We start from the raw sequence: 17,322 nt of genomic DNA on the forward strand, positions 1-17,322 counted from the left end.
AAGGCAATGTACCTGCTGTCTTGAGTGGAGCAATTTGGAGTTGCATTTCCCCAAACTTATCATATTATCAAGGAAATCCATTTTTGCAGGGGTAAATCAGCAGCGTAGGAGCTGTTTGAATGGGATGCAGCACTATTTTTTCTAGAAAAAGAGGTACCGGAACTCACCACGACTGCCTCCCTTGTTCTCTTATAATGCCACTGCTTCAAGTGGCAGGATCCACAGCAACAGCAGATCCGGCCTCCAAAGAATACCTCTTCCGCTACTGCTGCTGCTGCTGCCACTCACTCCTTGGAGGCTGCTGCCTTGGCAGCTCCCCCCCCCCACGTGCCACCTCTGGTCTCCTCCCACCCACAAGGAGAAAATGGCAGAGGCTGCCCTCTGGGGTCTGGTAGCCGTGATTCAGAGCAGGTGACTCCCCATCCTCCATGATGGCCTTTGATTCCTGCTTCAACCATCGGGCAAGGTTGACCTGATTTCCTCCCTTGTTCCTGATGTAGATCTTCACTCACTCTTCCTTCCTTTGCGGGGGGAGGGGGTGCCATTTTGTGGTTCACCTTAGGGACCAAAATGTCTTGGACCAGCCCGGGTGACGCTACTTAACTGGAAATGCAAACAGCTTCAGTTGTACATTTATGGTATGGTATGGTATTCCTGCCAACCTAGCAGTTCGAAAGCACGTCAAAGTGCAAGTAGATAAATAGGTACTGCTCTGGCGGGAAGGTAAACAGTGTTTCCATGTGCTGCTCTGGTTTGCCAGAAGCGGCTTTGTCATGCTGGCCACATGACCTGGAAGCTGTACGCCGGCTCCCTCGGCCAATAATGCGAGATGAGCGCCACAACCCCAGAGTCAGTCATGACTGGACCTAATGGTCAGGGGTCCCTTTACCTTTTTATGGTATGGTCAGGGATGGCCCTATGGCCAGGCTGGGTGGCGCAGGGCGCCAGGGCGCCAGATATGCTTAAGACGGCCCTGGGTATGGTATGGTATGGTATGGTATGGTATGGTATATGATATGATATGGTATGGATAAGCCCTGAGAACATCTCTGGAGGTCTCATGTAGCGCATTGGAGTTGGCTGTTGGAGTGCTTCCAACTATGCTCAACCTATATATCTATATCTGTTCTATATTCTGAGAAATGGTTTGTCTAATTGTCTGTTCTCTGTGCATTTGGACTCAGCAAGCCATATCTTCCAGGCCCCTGGCTGAGCTGCTGCTACAGCTTCTTCGGCTTTCTTCTCCTGTTGCCATCTCCTCATCGGAGGGTGTTTCTGCTGCTTCCTTACCTCCCTGCTATGCTCTTTAGACAAGACAGAGAGGATTTATGTCACTCCAGCTACTCTCCCAGTTTCTAGGCAGCCACACATCTTCCAAACTACCTTGGTCCTTTCTGCATGCCTCCATCCTGCGTTTTCTTTGGTAGTAGGTGGGCCAATTGCACCCATCCAGCTCCCACATCGTCAGAGCAGCATAATCTGATATAAGAGAATAAATCCTTCAGAATATAGTATAGTACTATTTACTTCTGCGTAGACATGCATAGGATTGAGCCATTTTACCACTCTTGTGCTGAAGTCAATGGTCTTTTGACTGAGTGTCAATCCTTCAGATTTCTACAGCTATTTGGTATGACATTTTGTCAAAAGGAAGGTAAAATAAGCAAGGTAATGTAAAATACAGCTAGATGCTGCAGAGGGATTTCTGAAAAGTATCCATGACTATATGACTTGATTGCTGCAACATTTGATAATCCCAGTGAGGTAACACTCCCTGAGCAGTATGTGAGACAGAAAAACAGATTTTTCCCTAGAGGAAACAGCAGATGACCCTATTCTTGAACCAAAACACAAATTTCATATAGAATTCTTTGATGTTGCGGTGGATGAAACAATTGCTCACACAGAAAACAAACAGTGCCGTTTAAATACAAGTATGGGTTTGGTTCAGCAGCTCTGTGGACACCACACTAGGGTTATGCAGCCGTTTTCAGGTGGCGGCTCTGGTTCGAAACTGCTGCATAATCCACAGTGCTGTGGATCACAATGACTGGACACTGCCCCAGCCCAGTGCACTCCACTTTTAATGCCACCAGTGGGTCTGAGGGCGGTGCAGCTTTCTGAGCCCAGGTAAAGGTAAAGGGACCCCTGACCATTAGGTCCAGTCGTGACCGACTCTGGGGTTGCACGCTCATCTCGCATTATTGGCCGAGGGAGCCGGCGTACAGCTTCCAGGTCATGTGGCCAGCATGACAAAGCCGCTTCTGGTGAACCAGAGCAGCACATGGAAACGCCGTTTACCTTCCCGCTGTAGCGGTTCCTATTTATCTACTTGCATTTTGACGTGCTTTCGAACTGCTAGGTTGGCAAGAGCTGGGACAGAGCAATGGGAGCTCACCCCGTCACAGGGATTCGAACCGCCGACCTTCTGATCAGCAAGCCCTTGGCTCAGTGGTTTAACCACAGCGCCACCTGGGTTCCCCAGAAATTCATGCAAAACAGGGTTGGAGCAAATTGCCCACCCCCACAAAAAACAAGTGCTCAGTTGCAACAGAGGCCTTCCTGTGCTGATGACTTGCATGCTTTTAAAGGTTGGTTTTTGATATGTTTGCTTTTTTCAATAATCCCTGCATAGAGAAAGCGAAAGGACAAAAACCACCACACGGCCACAGATTTCTTCCACCTTCCCAGGGGAGGAAGAGAGAGAATTCCTCAGAAAGAAACACAATCCAGGCTATGCATCCCTCTTCGTCTTTTCCCCACGCCGTATCTCTGTGTGCCCTTCGCCCGATCACGCCACGCACGCGATGACGCCAGCCCGACACGAAGCCCTTTCCCCCAGTTCTCGCTCCGGAGGGGGCGGGGCTTGCCGGGCTTCGGCGTCTCCCGCTTGGCGGCATTTCCGGGTCGGGCGGGCTCTAGCAGCAGCGTCGCCGTCAGCTGGAAGCCGCTCCTCCTCGCGCGCGGCGCCGCGGCTCGAGCAGAGTTGACTATATATGGTCAAAGCCAGGGGGAGAGGGCGAAAAGCTGCGCGGGCGGGCGGGCGCTTCCTGGTTTGTGCAGCTGGGAGTTGACGTCGCTGCTGCTGCTGCTGCTGCTGCTGCGGGAGGGAATTTGCAGCGCTGCAAAGCGGATTGTGCTCCCCCCCTTGCCCGCCCCCCGCACACCTTGGCCGTTCTACGTTCGCTGATCAGAGGCAGCAGCAGCAGCAGCCAGCCAGCCGGGGGAGGCGAAGATGCCACATGAGCTGAGTGAGTAGGCAGAGCTGCTCGGGCGCCGGGAGAGAGAACCCCCCCCCCCGCTTGTGTGCAGTGCATGCAAGCGGCGCTGCTGCAGCTTCCTCTTCCTCCTCTTCCTCCTCCTCTTGCTGCTGCTGCTTCCTCCGAGGAGTAGGGCGAGGAGCCTCGCCCATTTGCCCGCGCGGGTGCTTGGGCTCGCCCTTTCTCCTGTCATTCGGGGGCACGTTTCTGTAACCTCCCCAGGCGAGGGGGGGGTTCTGCTGCTGCTGCTTGTGCATTCGAGGGAGAGGAGTTTGCAGGGAATCGGGAGGGGGGCATTTACCCTGGAGGAGGAAAGAGAGCTGGTGTATGTATGGAACGCCATCCAGCCTTTGCAAGCAGCCACGTTGCCCAGGACATTTTCCTCCTTGCAACATTCCCGTTTGAAATTGACCAAGTTAGGATGCGGGTGGTCTTTTCTCTGGTCGGGGAGTCTCCCTCCACCCCACCCCCCTCGAAGTCTCCTCCCCCACCCCAGTACAATTTCCCCACTTAGCATTCAGCAACAGGTCAAATCGCAAATATGCCTATATCTGGAGTTTTTTGCGCTCTTGTTTCTTGCTGGCCTCCCGTTGTTAACAGATGTGTCTTTCTCTCTCCCCCCCCCCCCCCATATTTGTAGGAAAAGTGTTTGCCAGTCTCCCACAGGTTGAGAGAGGCGTCTCCAAGATCATTGGAGGAGATCCAAAGGGCAATAACTTTCTGTATACGAATGGGAAATGTGTCATCATCCGCAACATTGATGTAACGTACCCTCATTTTTACATTGATTCTTCCTGATGGTTTTCTTTTTAAGCTTTAATGCTTCTCCGTTGCTGTTCTTATTGAGGTCAGGGATGTGTGACAATTTAGGAGGGCATTGGAGTGAAAGCAGAATGACTCACAGGAGCTGAGAATAACCAGAGAGAGATGTTGAGGCTGTATATGGAAACGCCCTGAAATCTAACATGATGAAGGCAGCATGTTTTAAATAAACAAGAAAGCTCTTAAAATACAAATAAAAGTTGAGTGGGGGGAAGAGATCAGTGGTATTATGAAGTATTTTTCTGTACTAAAGTAAATATGGAAAGCTTAAGAATGTTGAATGTATGAAAACATCCTATAAAAATTAAATGGCATTTCTTTTCTCCTGTTGTGTTTTTCCTAATCTGGTGAACAGCATTGCTCAAATCCAGGGTGTCTCTCTTGCTTGCTTCATGGGAATATCTGTGTTTTGTATGAGAATAGTTTCATATTTGAAACCCAGTTAGTAGTCAAAAATAGCTCCTTTTTAAAGTTTTAGCCATGGGGTAGGATTATAGTTGCAAAATACTTTCTTTGCTTACTGTCTTCAGACAGGATTGTATTAAGCACTTCTGGGTACCTTAGAGCTATGATTAAAAGTAGAGCATTTGTGTTATAGTACCTACAATGTGGAATTGTCTTTCAGAGTCTTTTCAGAGTCTCCTGAGATCTATCTAGTATATATTTATTGGCGCTTTGATAGGCCTAACGTCCGTGTGACAGATCTTGAACCCGGTGAACCAAACTTTTTAGTTTTGGTAACAACTGGGAAATTCATCTTTCTCTCTTGTATCATTGAAAGCAATGTAGCAATTTGTTACATCGGAGGTTTCGTTGTGGTTTGGATTACTGGTACAGAACTCATGTGTGGGGAGTTGGACATTTTGACTGCTTACGGTATATTTCCTCTTTTAGAAAAAACACTAGTCATGGGAGTCACTTTAATTTCGGGTGTTGGCATCCGCGTTCTAGAAACTAGAAATACATTTGGCAAAACTTTTAAGATACGGCTGTGAGAACATAAGGAGAGACCTACTGAACCAGACCAACAGCCAGTCTAGTCTGGTATGCTGTTTCAGTGGCCAGCTGGATGCCTATGGGAGGCTCATGGAACATGAGCACAGCACCACTCTTCCCATTTGTTCCCCAGCAACAGGTGATATGGATGCATACCACCTCCAGTACCCGAGGTTGTACACTGACATCATGCCTGGTAGTCATTGATATTTTTCTCCTTCATGTATTTGCCTAGACAATGTTGGTAGCCATTGGTACACCTTGCGCCCACTGATTGAAATTAGCCAGGCACATTTCGCACCCGGCTTTCGACCACTTGTGGCAAAGTGAAGATGCCTGGGGGCCAGGATGGTGCCTCGCATCTCCACCATTTGGAGGTGCATGCCTGCGGATCATTGGATCTTGACTAATACCCCATCCTGTAGAATTCCATCAGTTATATTTTATCTGCACAATCAGTGTATATTTCAGGAACCAAAATGCTTTTTCTGTGCTACCTGAGCACCAGCAGTCACCATTAAGAAAAGATGTTGGAATATAGGCCAATATATATGTGGACTGTCCCAGGATCAAGGGACTTTTCTTCTTTAAGCTCTCATCGTTCTTAAACTAGCTCAAGGTTGACATCTGAACAAGCCAGATGTTTAACTGCGAATCAATCACAGTCAATCCGTCTAAGACTTTAGAGCCAAAAATGGCAACTAGACATTTTGTTTTGGTGAGTGTAACCTTGGTTTAAGGAGGCATCTGGCACCTAGCTTATATATCTGAGTATCTAATAATGCTTGTGCCAGCACATTCAACAGCTTATCTATGTGCTCTGTGATGAACCTTCTTGCGTTTGTCCTGGTCTTACCAAAATCATCATCTTGGGGCGGGGGCGGGAATTGTCCCCAGAGATACTGCATGCTCAAAATATTCTGTGCACCTCAATGTGAAGTGCGACAAGACCCTGCGAGCCCCTGTGGTCCTGGTGATCAAAAATCTTGGCTCACTACAAAATCTAGGGGGCGGGATTATTGACCCGTTGAAACCACTGCCTAATAAACATGGGTGGCCAGACACATAACTTGGGCAACAGATGTTTGTATTGTGCATAGATAGGAGCAGGAGGGCCATGCCTGTGGATTTGTGGACCAGAACCACCTCAGAGCATGGAGAATTTTATCTTTATTATACTTTCAACAGGTGGGTCTTCTGGCACAGCTAGGATGGCCGCTAGTGACACAGTTGAGGATCGTGCAGGAATAACCGTTGTGTTATTTCATTTCACTTTTAATTTGTATACTGCCTTTCTATGTTGCAATACACAAGGCGATTTACAGCAGCAAAGAACACACACCTTATAATAATGTGGTCCAATACAAAAAGCCATAATAAAACATAACTTTAAAATAGAACAACTTACATCAAATAAAGTAATATTCAACAATCTATTAGAATACAATACAGTGGTACTTCGAGTCACAAACGCCTCAGGTTACAAACGCTTCAGGTTACAAACTCCGCTAACCTGGAAGAGTTGCCTCGAGTTGAGAACTTTGCCCCAGGATGAGAACAGAAATCGTGTGCTGGTGGCGCAGCGGCAGCTAGAGGCCCTGTTAGTTAAAGCACGCCTCTAGTTAAGAACAGTTTCAGGTTAAGAACGGACCTCCGGAATGAGTTAAGTGCGAATTAAGTTCGTAACTTGAGGTACCACTGTAGTAAACAATAAAATTAACCCTCAACACAGCAAATAATAATTAAACAAATTCACTCTCAACAATTACAATAAATAATTACTAAACTGTGATCAATAAAAATAAGTGCAAGTCAAAATGCATAAAATACCACAATAAATACAAAACCACATAAAAGGACCAAATTGAGAAACAAAGACACAGAACTTATAAAACAGTTTTTTAAAAAATCCCTGAACTCTTCTCCCTTCTTGCTCAGCTGGACTTGATTGAGGGGAAGGCAAGGCTTTTTCTCCCTTCTTTGCACTTCCTCACTGAGGAAGCTGACTTCTGCTGAATTATTTTAGAGTCTTTCCGTAGGTTTTCTTTTGGTGGGACTTTTCCAAACAACTTCCAGCCAGGAGCACTGTGGACTTTTGTTCATTTGGTAAAGAACTTATTCGTTACTTAACCTATGATAGCTATCTGAGACAGAATGAGGAAGAGGCATTCTGCCTACAGTTGGCTGCTAAGCCACTATCTCTTCTTAAGCCAACGAATCCATAAAATTCTCATTGCATGCAACAAAGCCATGTTTTAAAGTGTATCCTCTCTTTTCTCCCATACCTTCATTCCTTCTGACTTGAATCGATAGGCTGAGCAAACCCGTTGCTGGATGTGGTCTAGAAGAGAAGCTGAATAGTTTCCTCATTGCTCATCTCTCAGCTTCCCAGAATATGCTCAAAAGGGCTTTACTCGTTCCAGAGTTGGCAACTCGTCCCAGAAGCCTAGTTCAATTGGCCTTGCTGGGGACGCTGTTTCTCAAAGCCACTTGGGCACAGAAGACTAACTATAGAATGTGTTTCTTCCCCTTTGTCTTTCACCAATGGCTGCCAACGGAAGCTACAAGCCTTTCCTACTACCCATTGCTTTGGATTTTTTAATTTTTTTTTAAATGTTCACAGCCACCTTTAATTGACAATAAGGACATGAACTGTAGAGGAAGAGTAACAGTGGAACAAAAATATGCTTCTACTGGTCTTTTAACTCCTTCAGCCTTCTGATGGCAGATTTCACTGTCACCGCTGAAGTGGTGTTGTATGTCCAGGCGCCACCAGCTACTGTTTTCATATAAGAGCCACAGTGCCAGATACCCACAGCTTTCCTCTTCATTTTGGTCTTGCCACAGAAGGAGCAAGTATATTTAGCCTGCTGGCTAATTTCAATCTTCTTCACCATTTTCCTCAAGGAAGCTCCGTATCGGGTGCCATATTTACCCACAATCCCAACCTTCTTGGTTCGTTTGGCCATCTTGTTACCGCTGCAGGCCCCAGGGAGAGACTGCTTTGGATTTTGTAATGTTGGTTTATTCTTCTTGACCTGGCTTTTCCCTCTGGTCTCTTTGACTTCTTCCCAATGAAACTCTGTATAATTTTGCAGCCTGAGTGCATTTGTGGTATGCTCAAGTGATTGGGTTCCTCTCGCGTACCTAGGTTGCTTCATAATGCAAGAAACAAACGTGTCTCGGGGTCTATAAGGAATGGATGCTCCTTCACCCTGAGGAGCTAACTGGCTTGTATGCTGTGACCCGTTGCTCCTAGCCAGGGTCAGCTGACTTTGGGGGTGGCACTTCCATTTGTCAAAGGGCACAGTTTTGGGGAGCCCAGAAGAAAAACATTCAGGAAATCTAAGAATGTTGAGTCATTCAACAAACAGAAGGTGACAGATTATATTCAGCTTGATAACCATCAAGCTCCTTATGCTGTTGTCTCATCCATAATTGACAATTCAGATGTTTCTGTGCACCCCATTAAAGTCCTAAAAGAGTACTAGACAGCTCCACAAGGGCAACTGTAACACTGGATTACCCAGTTGCATGAATATTTTACTTCTGTGGCCTCCTCTGCCAGCAGTAAGTTACAGAGCCAGTCGGTGGCTGTTGCAGGCATCTCTGGTTTCAGACTTCCAAAAGAATAGACTGTGAATTGGAGGACTCCATAGCAGGGTGTGTGTTTTAGGATTCAGCTAATCTTTTGTTTTCTTTTCTTTTCATAAGAGGCTCTGGAATCCTTACTACATTATTGCTTTCAGAGATTTCCTGGTATCTTAACTGGTTTCAGTGACTTTTTGTGTGCTGCCTCTTGCTCAAAGAGCAGTTATGTACTACAGAAAGATGACCTTATTGTAGCCTTAATACTAGCCTTCAAATAAGGTGTTGACTTAATCAACAAAGAAGATACTTTGCTTCTCAGAAGTCTTGGCCTAATCAGTAATATTTTCTCCTTCTCCTTCTGGAAACAGCACCTATGGTAGGATAGGATAGGCGGCAATTTTGCTAGGGTATTTGCTTGTAGTCCTTCATGGTCAGTTGGTGTCTCTTATGAAAGCTCACAGGTGGGTGGTTTTTAGATGTGGAGGTCTCACGAATGTTTTGACTCCATTGGCTCCCCTTTCCCCTTCTAAGGAGACGTGGTAGGAGACAATGGGGAGTGGGAGAAGAAGTTGTTCGGCAAGTCTGAGGCAGAGAGGGGGATCCTGGTTCAGATCATCACCCTTAGCGGTGGTTAAGGTGCTCAAAAATGTGCTGGACTTAGGAGATTTTCTACCACATATGAGAAGAGGACAGTGAAAACTTCCACTGCGACTTCAGAAAAAGCCACAGCTGCACATTAATCTGTGGTTCTAACCATTCATTCAACTCTACGGTTCTATGATTCTATAAGTAAGGCAGGTTCTGAAACCATGGTTTGAGCCTGGTTTGTTTGAACAAGCTGTTGAAAGGTAAACTGCTGCCCTCAAGTGTGAAGGGGAGTGTTGGGTACAGGAATTCTTCTCTGCTTTACAGCTGCATCTGAACTAGGTCTGAGTATATGATGGCTAACCAGGGTTAGAAGTGTTTGCATCCAATAGCATAGGCAGCAGTCAAATGCCGAGCTCCTCTCCCCGCCCAGGCTGCATTTCAGAGTTTTTTTTACTTCTGAATCCAGACAAATTGTGGTTAGTTTCGAATTGTAGGATTGTAAGCATTGGAAGAGCACCCAGTGGTCATCTAGCCCCACCCTCTGTAATACAGGAATCCCAGCTAAAGCATCCATGACAGATGGCCATTCAACCTCTGCTTAAGAACCTCCAAGGAAGGAGAGTCCGCAGCCTCCCAAGGGAGTCTGTTGCACTGCCGGTCAGCTCTTGCTGTTAGAAAGTCTTTCCTGATGTTTAGTCAGAATCTCATTTCTTGTACAGTCATACCTCGGTTTAAGTACACTTCGGTTTGAGTACTTTCAGTTTAAGTACTCCGCGGACCCGTCTGGAACGGATTAATCCACTTTCCATTACTTTCAATGGGAAAGTTCGCTTCAGGTTAAGTACACATCAGATTAAGTACAGACTTCCGGAACCAATTGTGTTCTTAAACCGAGGTACCACTGTAACTTGAAGCCATTGGTTCAAGTCCTACCCCCCCAGAGAAGGAGAAAACAAGCATGCTTTTGTGCAGGTGGTTCTTCCTGCCTAGGTGTCCCTATTGAAATTCATTATGTTAGTTTGGGCCCAGTTCTCCAATCTGATAAGGTCATCTTGAGTCATGATTCTGTCTTCCATGACTTCTTCTTTGGCAACCACTCGTAGCCAAGTAAGAGTCTTCCATGAACATGGTATGTCCGTAGGTGACTGTGGAGGCCAATTCTGGATCCACAAGTCCTTCCACAGTGGGGACATAGGTTTCCAGACAGGAGTTGATGGTGGTGAGGGTTTGCCGAATGTGCCCTCCTCTTAACAAGTTTCTTCCTTTTGTCCTGAGTTTGATTGTCTTCAAAGCCCATGACACCTTTTTATGAAGGCTTCAATTGGAGCACTTACAGGCTAGTGTTTCCCAATTATTGGTGTTTATACTACATTTTTTTAGATTTGTCTTGAGTCTTTAAACCTCTTTTGTTAACCACCAAGCATTACACTTTCCATTCTTAAGTTCGGAATAGAGTACAGTGGTGCCTCGCTTAACGAATGCCCTATAAGACGAATTTTTCGCTAGACGAATGGATTTTGCGATCGGAGGTTGCCTCGCAAGACGACGAGTTTTTCCATGGCCGTCGCTTCGTCTTGCGAAGCGTGGCCATAGAAAAACAAACCTCCCACTGCAAAGACCAGCGTGCAGCGAAAAATTGCCAGGGCTTTTTGCCGCCTGCCTTCCCCTTGGCTTGGGGAAGGCAGGCGGCAAAACACCCCCACATCGCCGCACTTCTGTCGGGCGGGGGGAGGGAGGAAATCCCGGATCTGTCGGGCAGGGGGAGGGAGGAAATCCCAGATCTGTCAGGCGTTTTCGCTGGCTGCCTTCCCCAACTCAAGGGGAAGGCAGCCAGCGAAACACCCCCGCACCGGCGCGCTTTGGCTCTGGGTGATGGGGCAAAAGTGCGCCAGTGCGGGGACGTTTTCGCTGGCTGCCGAAAGCCCCGCTTTCCCCTCAGCCCGTCCGACACAGCGCAGATCGGAGGAGGCTTCTCCTCCGATCCCGCTGTGTCGGACGGGGTGGGGGGAAAGCTGGCACCAGGGGGAGAGGAAGGAAGGAAGAGAAAGGGCTGCTTTCTCTTCCTTCGTTCCTCCCCCCCCCTGCCCAATAGAGCCCGCATCTGACGGGGGTTCGGAAGCCCTGTCAAATGCCGGCTCTGTCGGGCGAGGCGGTGGCACACACCTCTCTTGGCTTGGGGAAGGCAGGCAAGAGAACAAGTGCCTGCCTGCCTTCCCCGAGCCAAAAGAGCAAGTATCGCTGCCACCGCCAGGCCACCAGGCCCCCGGAGCCCATAGGAACGCATTAATTGACTTTTAATGCGTTCCTATGGGAAACGGTGCCTCGCTACACGAAATTTTCGTAGGACGAATTGAGTCCTGGAACGAATTAATTTCGTCTAGCGAGGCACCACTGTAGTTGCTTTGGAAGACTCCGGCATCCAAACATGTTGATGTTGATAAATCATTGCTTCGACACTGGTGATCTTTGCTTCTTCCAGTACACTGACGTTCGACTGTCTTCCCAAGTGATATTTACAATTTTTCGGAGACACCGTTAATGGAATCTTTCAAGGAGTTGGAGATGACATTTATAAGTAGTCTATGCTTCACAAGCAATACAGTAAGGTTGGTAGTACAATAGCTTAGTAAACAAGCATTTTGGTTTCCCTGTGAATGTCCCAGTCCTCAAACACTCTGCACTCTTGCAGAGTTCAGGGATTTTGGCACCAATGATGACCCTTGTGGAAAGATAACTGCTGTAGGAGAGGTGATCAACAGTTTCCAACGTTACACCATTGAGTTTGATTTGTGGTGCTGCAGAGGGGTTTTGTGCATGCTTTGGATGTTGAGCGATAGGCCAAGCTATTCGTAAGCTTCTGCGAAGAATACGTGGCATTAGCTACACCTCCCTGTTTGGTTTCCTCTGCTACATTGATGAGCTTCTCCTCAATTCCTCCATGCTGGCTGTGTTCAATGTGAGTTGGGAGTCCAATAGCATCTGAAGTAGCCACCACTGCTGTAGAGAAACAAGCCAACTTGGGAAGCTGTAGCTATGACCGTGACTTGTTTCCTTTAGCCATGTCCCCATGTTCTTTCTTAGGCTCCTCTCCAGAGGCTGCCTGCCCCTTTCTCCTTGGGACATTAACGCTTCCTGTGGGTGAACTACTGGTATTTAAGTTATTGATTTACAACCTGCTTTTTATGAAGATCTTCCCAAAGTGGTTTAGAAAATGCAGGCAAATATAATTTAAAACAAATAAAGCATTCAAGTCATGTGACTATTACAGTCAGCACAGAAAAAAACACAATAACCTAGGATGAGTTAAACAAAACAAAACCCAGATCACAACATCATTTCTACAGCTCAATGTATAATTAACCACTGAAGGCTTTTTTCAGCCAGATCTCGCTGAAACTCAGTTCCAGCACCTCTCAGGTGGGCGCCATTGCCATTATAAGAGAACAAGTTCATGGTGAGTTCTGGCACCTCTTTTTCTATGACAATAGCACTGATCAAGACCCATTCGAAAAGTATCGAGTCATGGGGCTTGCCTGATATTGCATGGAATTGAATCCAGAAATGGGGCAGCTGGAGCTTTGGCTTGGTGTGATCTGGTGCCCAAATCAAACGCATTCATTTGATTTCATAATGACGGCACGGTGGTACCTCGGTTTGCGAATGCAATCCGTTCCGCAGAGGTGTTCGCCCACTGAAGGCACACTTCTGCGCGTGCGCAGAGCACCGATAGAGCGCTTCTGTGCACGCACTGCACAGATCGCTTCTGCGCATCTGACGCCGCGGAACCTGGATGTAAACACTTCCGGGTCCACAGCGTTCGTAAACGGAGGTAGGCGTAAACCGAGGTTCCACTTGTCACTGTGCGTCATCAAACCACAGATTTGTCCCCTCTTGCCTCAGCATATCGTTCTCTTCCTTTGTCTGTCAACTTAACTGCTCACTAAACTGAGAACTAAAGGGTGGTATATAAGTCTAATAAATAAAATAATTGTTCCATACAGAGATGTAAAGCATCATTATTTGAAATTGATAGTGGTATATTATAGCAATAGAACTTGGGTATCTTTGCTATATATCTAGCAAGCTGTGTGTGCGTGGACTGGGCAGATTGCGTTAAATTTCCATGTGTGGACCTTGAGGGATACTCAGCAGTGTGCTGCTGATTCATTGGAACTCTGACACCGGCTTTGATACTGCACTCTCAGATCTGCCAGTCCAACGTTTCATCTCTCTATGGCACTGTCGTGAATGTAAGAAAATAGAATATTAAACTCTGGTTCATATCCCAGTGTGGCATCATGGGAATGGAAGAAACTCCATGGTTTTCTAGGAAAGCAAGGTGGTCCCTTTAAAACGACCTCTTCTCTCTCTTCCCCCCCCCCCCATCCTGTCTCTAAGAGGGTGATTTAATTACCTAAGGCTGCAAAAAGGCCAGAGCTGTTATCTGATTAGCATCTGGGGGGAGGATGTGGAATGGGTAAGAAAGGATCATGCCACCTCTCCACCTTAAAAGTGCCTGGTACATGTCCATGAGAACTTTGGGAGTTTCCCTCAGTTATTTCAAGGTCCATTATGGGAGTCAAAACACGGAAAGCTGTGTGTGGACCATGAGTTACAGTTCGCCCATATTGTTATTGGTGATTTTAAATTACCCCGTGGTAAATTAGAATAAAGATACCTGGCTTTGAGATGTAAACTCGCACTTTGCAACTTGCAACTTGGCCAAAGCAACATGGCATCATGCAGTCTCTCTCTCTCTCTCTCTCTCTCTCTCTCTCTCTCTCTCTCTCTCTCTCTCTCTCTGTGTGTGTGTGTGTGCCTGAGGGCACTTGGCCACTTTGAAACCAACTTCTGATCTCTTGCTGTGCTTCTGAAATGCTAATGGTTCATATGTACCTTAGACAGAAATACTAAATACTGTTTTTATTTTATGCTTGTAACTTTTAAAGAAATGTGCACTGTTTTAAGCTGTCTTATTTTACAATAAATCCTGAGAAAGGACTTTTGCTTTTCTGTTTTGGGGCTTTGCTGAGGGGAAGCTAAACTCAGTTCCTAAGCCACTTAGTCACCTACCACATTGATTGAACTTCTGCCTGCCTCACGGTAAAGTGAGTCGGAGGTTGCAACTAAAAAACCTTACCTGTTGAGTTTCTGTCTGTGTCTCGATAGTGAGACTGAGAGCCGTGCAACCTTGTAAAAAGCGGAGGATTCCTTCCTTGGTCCCTCCCCTATGGGTGCTTGGTGAGAACGGGGAAGTGGTGGCAGTCCCACCTTTTTGTTTTGTCTAGTTTTGCAAAAGCGAAAGCCACTCTTGCCTTCCTTGACCAGTCAGGAAGACTGACTGAGAGGGTCAAAGGGCGATGAAACCAGACAGACACTGAGACTGCAGCCTTGACCAAGAAACTCAAAACTGGAAAAACATTGTCCTGATAATCTCGTTAGATGTTGACGCATCCACTAGTACCATTAATCATGAGGTGTTGGTGACATGGCAGCTCTCTGTGGGGCTGTGTTCCAGTTATCTGGCTTCTGATTGGAAGGGAGTTCCCATAGCTGAAGATGGATGCTTGCCGGTTGTTCTTTTGGACCGACCTTTGGGCTTCTGCTGAAGTCCACCTTGTTTCAATCCTTCTCTCAACATGGTAGTCGCAGATAATTTTTCTGATTTCTCTTATCAGTTGAGAGGGACTAAGAGCAGCAGATGGGAAGCTTCCTCGAATACTTACATGAAAATATAACTCTTTTATAGAATCCAGCGATTGCTGACATCTACACTGAACATGCTCATCAGGTTGTTGTTGCCAAGTATGCTCCCAGCGGCTTCTACATCGCATCTGGAGGTATGGTATTCTACTAGTATCCGTGTCAATCTTGCTATTACCAATTTTACTCCAAATGGGGTCCATTTATAATCTGTGGTGGAAATCCTATGCCATTTTAGGTCATAGATTTCAGTGGGCCGAAGTGGGCCTGCCTCAGTATTGGCTTGTGGTCTACAACATTGCTTAATATTGCCATTGAATGTGCCTCTCTTAATAGTGTACTATGAGGGCTAAGAGACTTGAGGCAGAAATCTGGAAGTCTCTGGTTTGAATCGCGAGTCTGCCACAAACTCACCAGATGCAATCTGCAATATTGGGATAGTGATACATAACTATCTTACAAGATTGATACAGTATAAGGATTTCAAGAAGAGAATGTATTTCAAGTCATTTAAACATAAAGGTTTGTGAAATGGTTATGCACTTGTTTCCAGATAGAACCTGTTTGTTTTGAGCCTAAAAATGAGGTCACTTTTCAAAAGCTGTAGCAGTTTTCCATTTCCCACCATGAAGATGAGTTTAAAACCCTGCAAAGTGCTTTTGCATATACTACCAGGAATTCTTCTCCTTGCCCCTTCTATTTTCCCAGGAGTGCAATACTCTCAGCTGTTCAGCCTCAGATGTTGTGAATGTAGCCATAGCTGTGTTGGGCACACTCAGCCTTAAAAATGGATTCTGTGAGCGCTATAAATTATGCAAATTAAGCAGCTGGTCATGGGGGAGGGCCAGGACACCCAAGTTCCACCTCCTACAAATTAGAGATGTTGCTTGCTCCCCTTGGCTTGTAAGCCAATGTTGCAAACATACCTTTGGCATATTCCCAACCACAATGGCTAGAAGTTTGCCTTTATGAAAAGGCCAACTGTGACGACCAGTGTCCCACTCTCTCTTACTATCACTGCGGCACAGGAATCCAGAGGGGAAAACACCCACCCTCTTCTCCTGCCGCCTCAAAAATAAACCCCTTTTACTAGTGGGTTTCTTAGTAAGGAGAGCCTTCCAGCTTACGTGGCCTGGTACCTTAGGGAACTCTAGGCTGTCCGATGGAATAACCTCTTGCGTACAGTAAAGGGTCTCCCTCAGTTTGATTCCCCACTGTAAAAAGTTTGCCCTTTTCACTCTGGCAACTTCTTGGCACCTCAGGTTACCCTACAAAGCCTCCCCCGTGTAACTCCAGGACACAAACTGCCACCTCCCTGCCTGAGGTGAGTTTTGCCCTCTCTTGAGCCACCACGGCTGTGAGTCCTGGTACCTTGCTGGAAAAATAAAGACGGACCTTTTTGGCAAAACAGAGATGAAGTTTTATTGTGTTAAAAGCATAAGTGTTTCTTTAACGTGTCATTTATTTATTTGCCTTGTTCCAGTTGTACAAGAAAAAAACTCAGTCAAACATTTAACTTTAAGTTTTCCTAGCCTCTTCACTTTCTTCATACAAGACACCACACCCTCCTCCCTCTCCCTCCTAACTGACCAAACCGACACTCCCTCCTTTTAAACCGGGCACAGTCCCGCCCCCATCAGAGTTCTATGTCAGTCAGGCTGGAGGTGGGTTAACTCTTTGCCAGCCGGGTAGGAATAAACATTCCAAAAGTGCTTCAATTTGTCACACCAACTTTCAAAAGATAACACTGTTCACACATTTTGCAGTTGTGTAGAATCACAGAACGCACAATATCCAGGATATAGTTAATTTTAGATTCAATACTCGGGGGAGGGGGGCGTAATTTCAAGAGATGTGGTCTCTTGTGCTTCATAATACTAGCTTGCTCTTTACTTGATCTGCATCTTAACTCTCTCTAGACCTAAATTTGAGGCTTAGTTAATAATAACCCTGTGCATGGTGATTTTCAGTGGAAAGCAAAAGTAGATGAATCCCTGTGCTGAAGGTAATTGCAGTCTAAATTCTCAAATAACTCGAGGAGGAAGCAAACTTTTTCGGGGGGGGGGGATGTATTTTCCATGTTGTCAAAGATAGTTGCACGCTAAAACTGTATGAGTGTTTAGAAGCATGTGAACATGGTAAGAAAGCTTTGACCTGGCCTAGTTCCCATCAGCAATATTTGACTTTGTATTATCACAGACTTTAATCAGTGATACGTGGTTTCTTATGAATTCCTTTGACGTCCATACAGAAGTAGCATTTTCCCGAGATGGTTTTTACTGAGTTTCCAATAAGCACAATCCTAGGGACCAACAGACATGCATGGTTTCTCCGAACTCCATACATTTCACAACTTCCGGTA

The 17,322-nt window shown here is 46.2% G+C and overlaps 1 protein-coding gene and 1 pseudogene across 2 annotated transcripts in view; one reads left to right on the forward strand and one right to left on the reverse strand.

The window, feature by feature from the left end:
- Nucleotides 1–3,057: 3,057 nt before the first annotated feature.
- The window catches only part of WDR1 (WD repeat domain 1), a 32,761-nt gene continuing 18,496 nt past the window's right edge, over nt 3,058–17,322 (forward strand). Inside the window, exons 1-3 of the mRNA XM_088657449.1 lie at nt 3,058–3,251; nt 3,901–4,022; nt 15,007–15,097. Of these exons, the coding sequence (XP_088513575.1) occupies nt 3,236–3,251; nt 3,901–4,022; nt 15,007–15,097 (229 nt within the window). The 5' untranslated portion in view covers nt 3,058–3,235. The remainder of the gene's footprint in view (nt 3,252–3,900; nt 4,023–15,006; nt 15,098–17,322) is intronic.
- On the reverse strand, nt 7,673–8,063 carry LOC148687261 (large ribosomal subunit protein eL43 pseudogene; annotated as a pseudogene). Its single transcript, XR_015946937.1, has one exon. The product of XR_015946937.1 is annotated as a large ribosomal subunit protein eL43 pseudogene (transcript).

This window comes from Zootoca vivipara, chromosome Z1 (assembly GCF_965207765.1).
Source record: "Zootoca vivipara chromosome Z1, rZooViv2.hap1.1, whole genome shotgun sequence".
NCBI classification, from domain to species: Eukaryota; Metazoa; Chordata; class Lepidosauria; order Squamata; family Lacertidae; genus Zootoca; species Zootoca vivipara.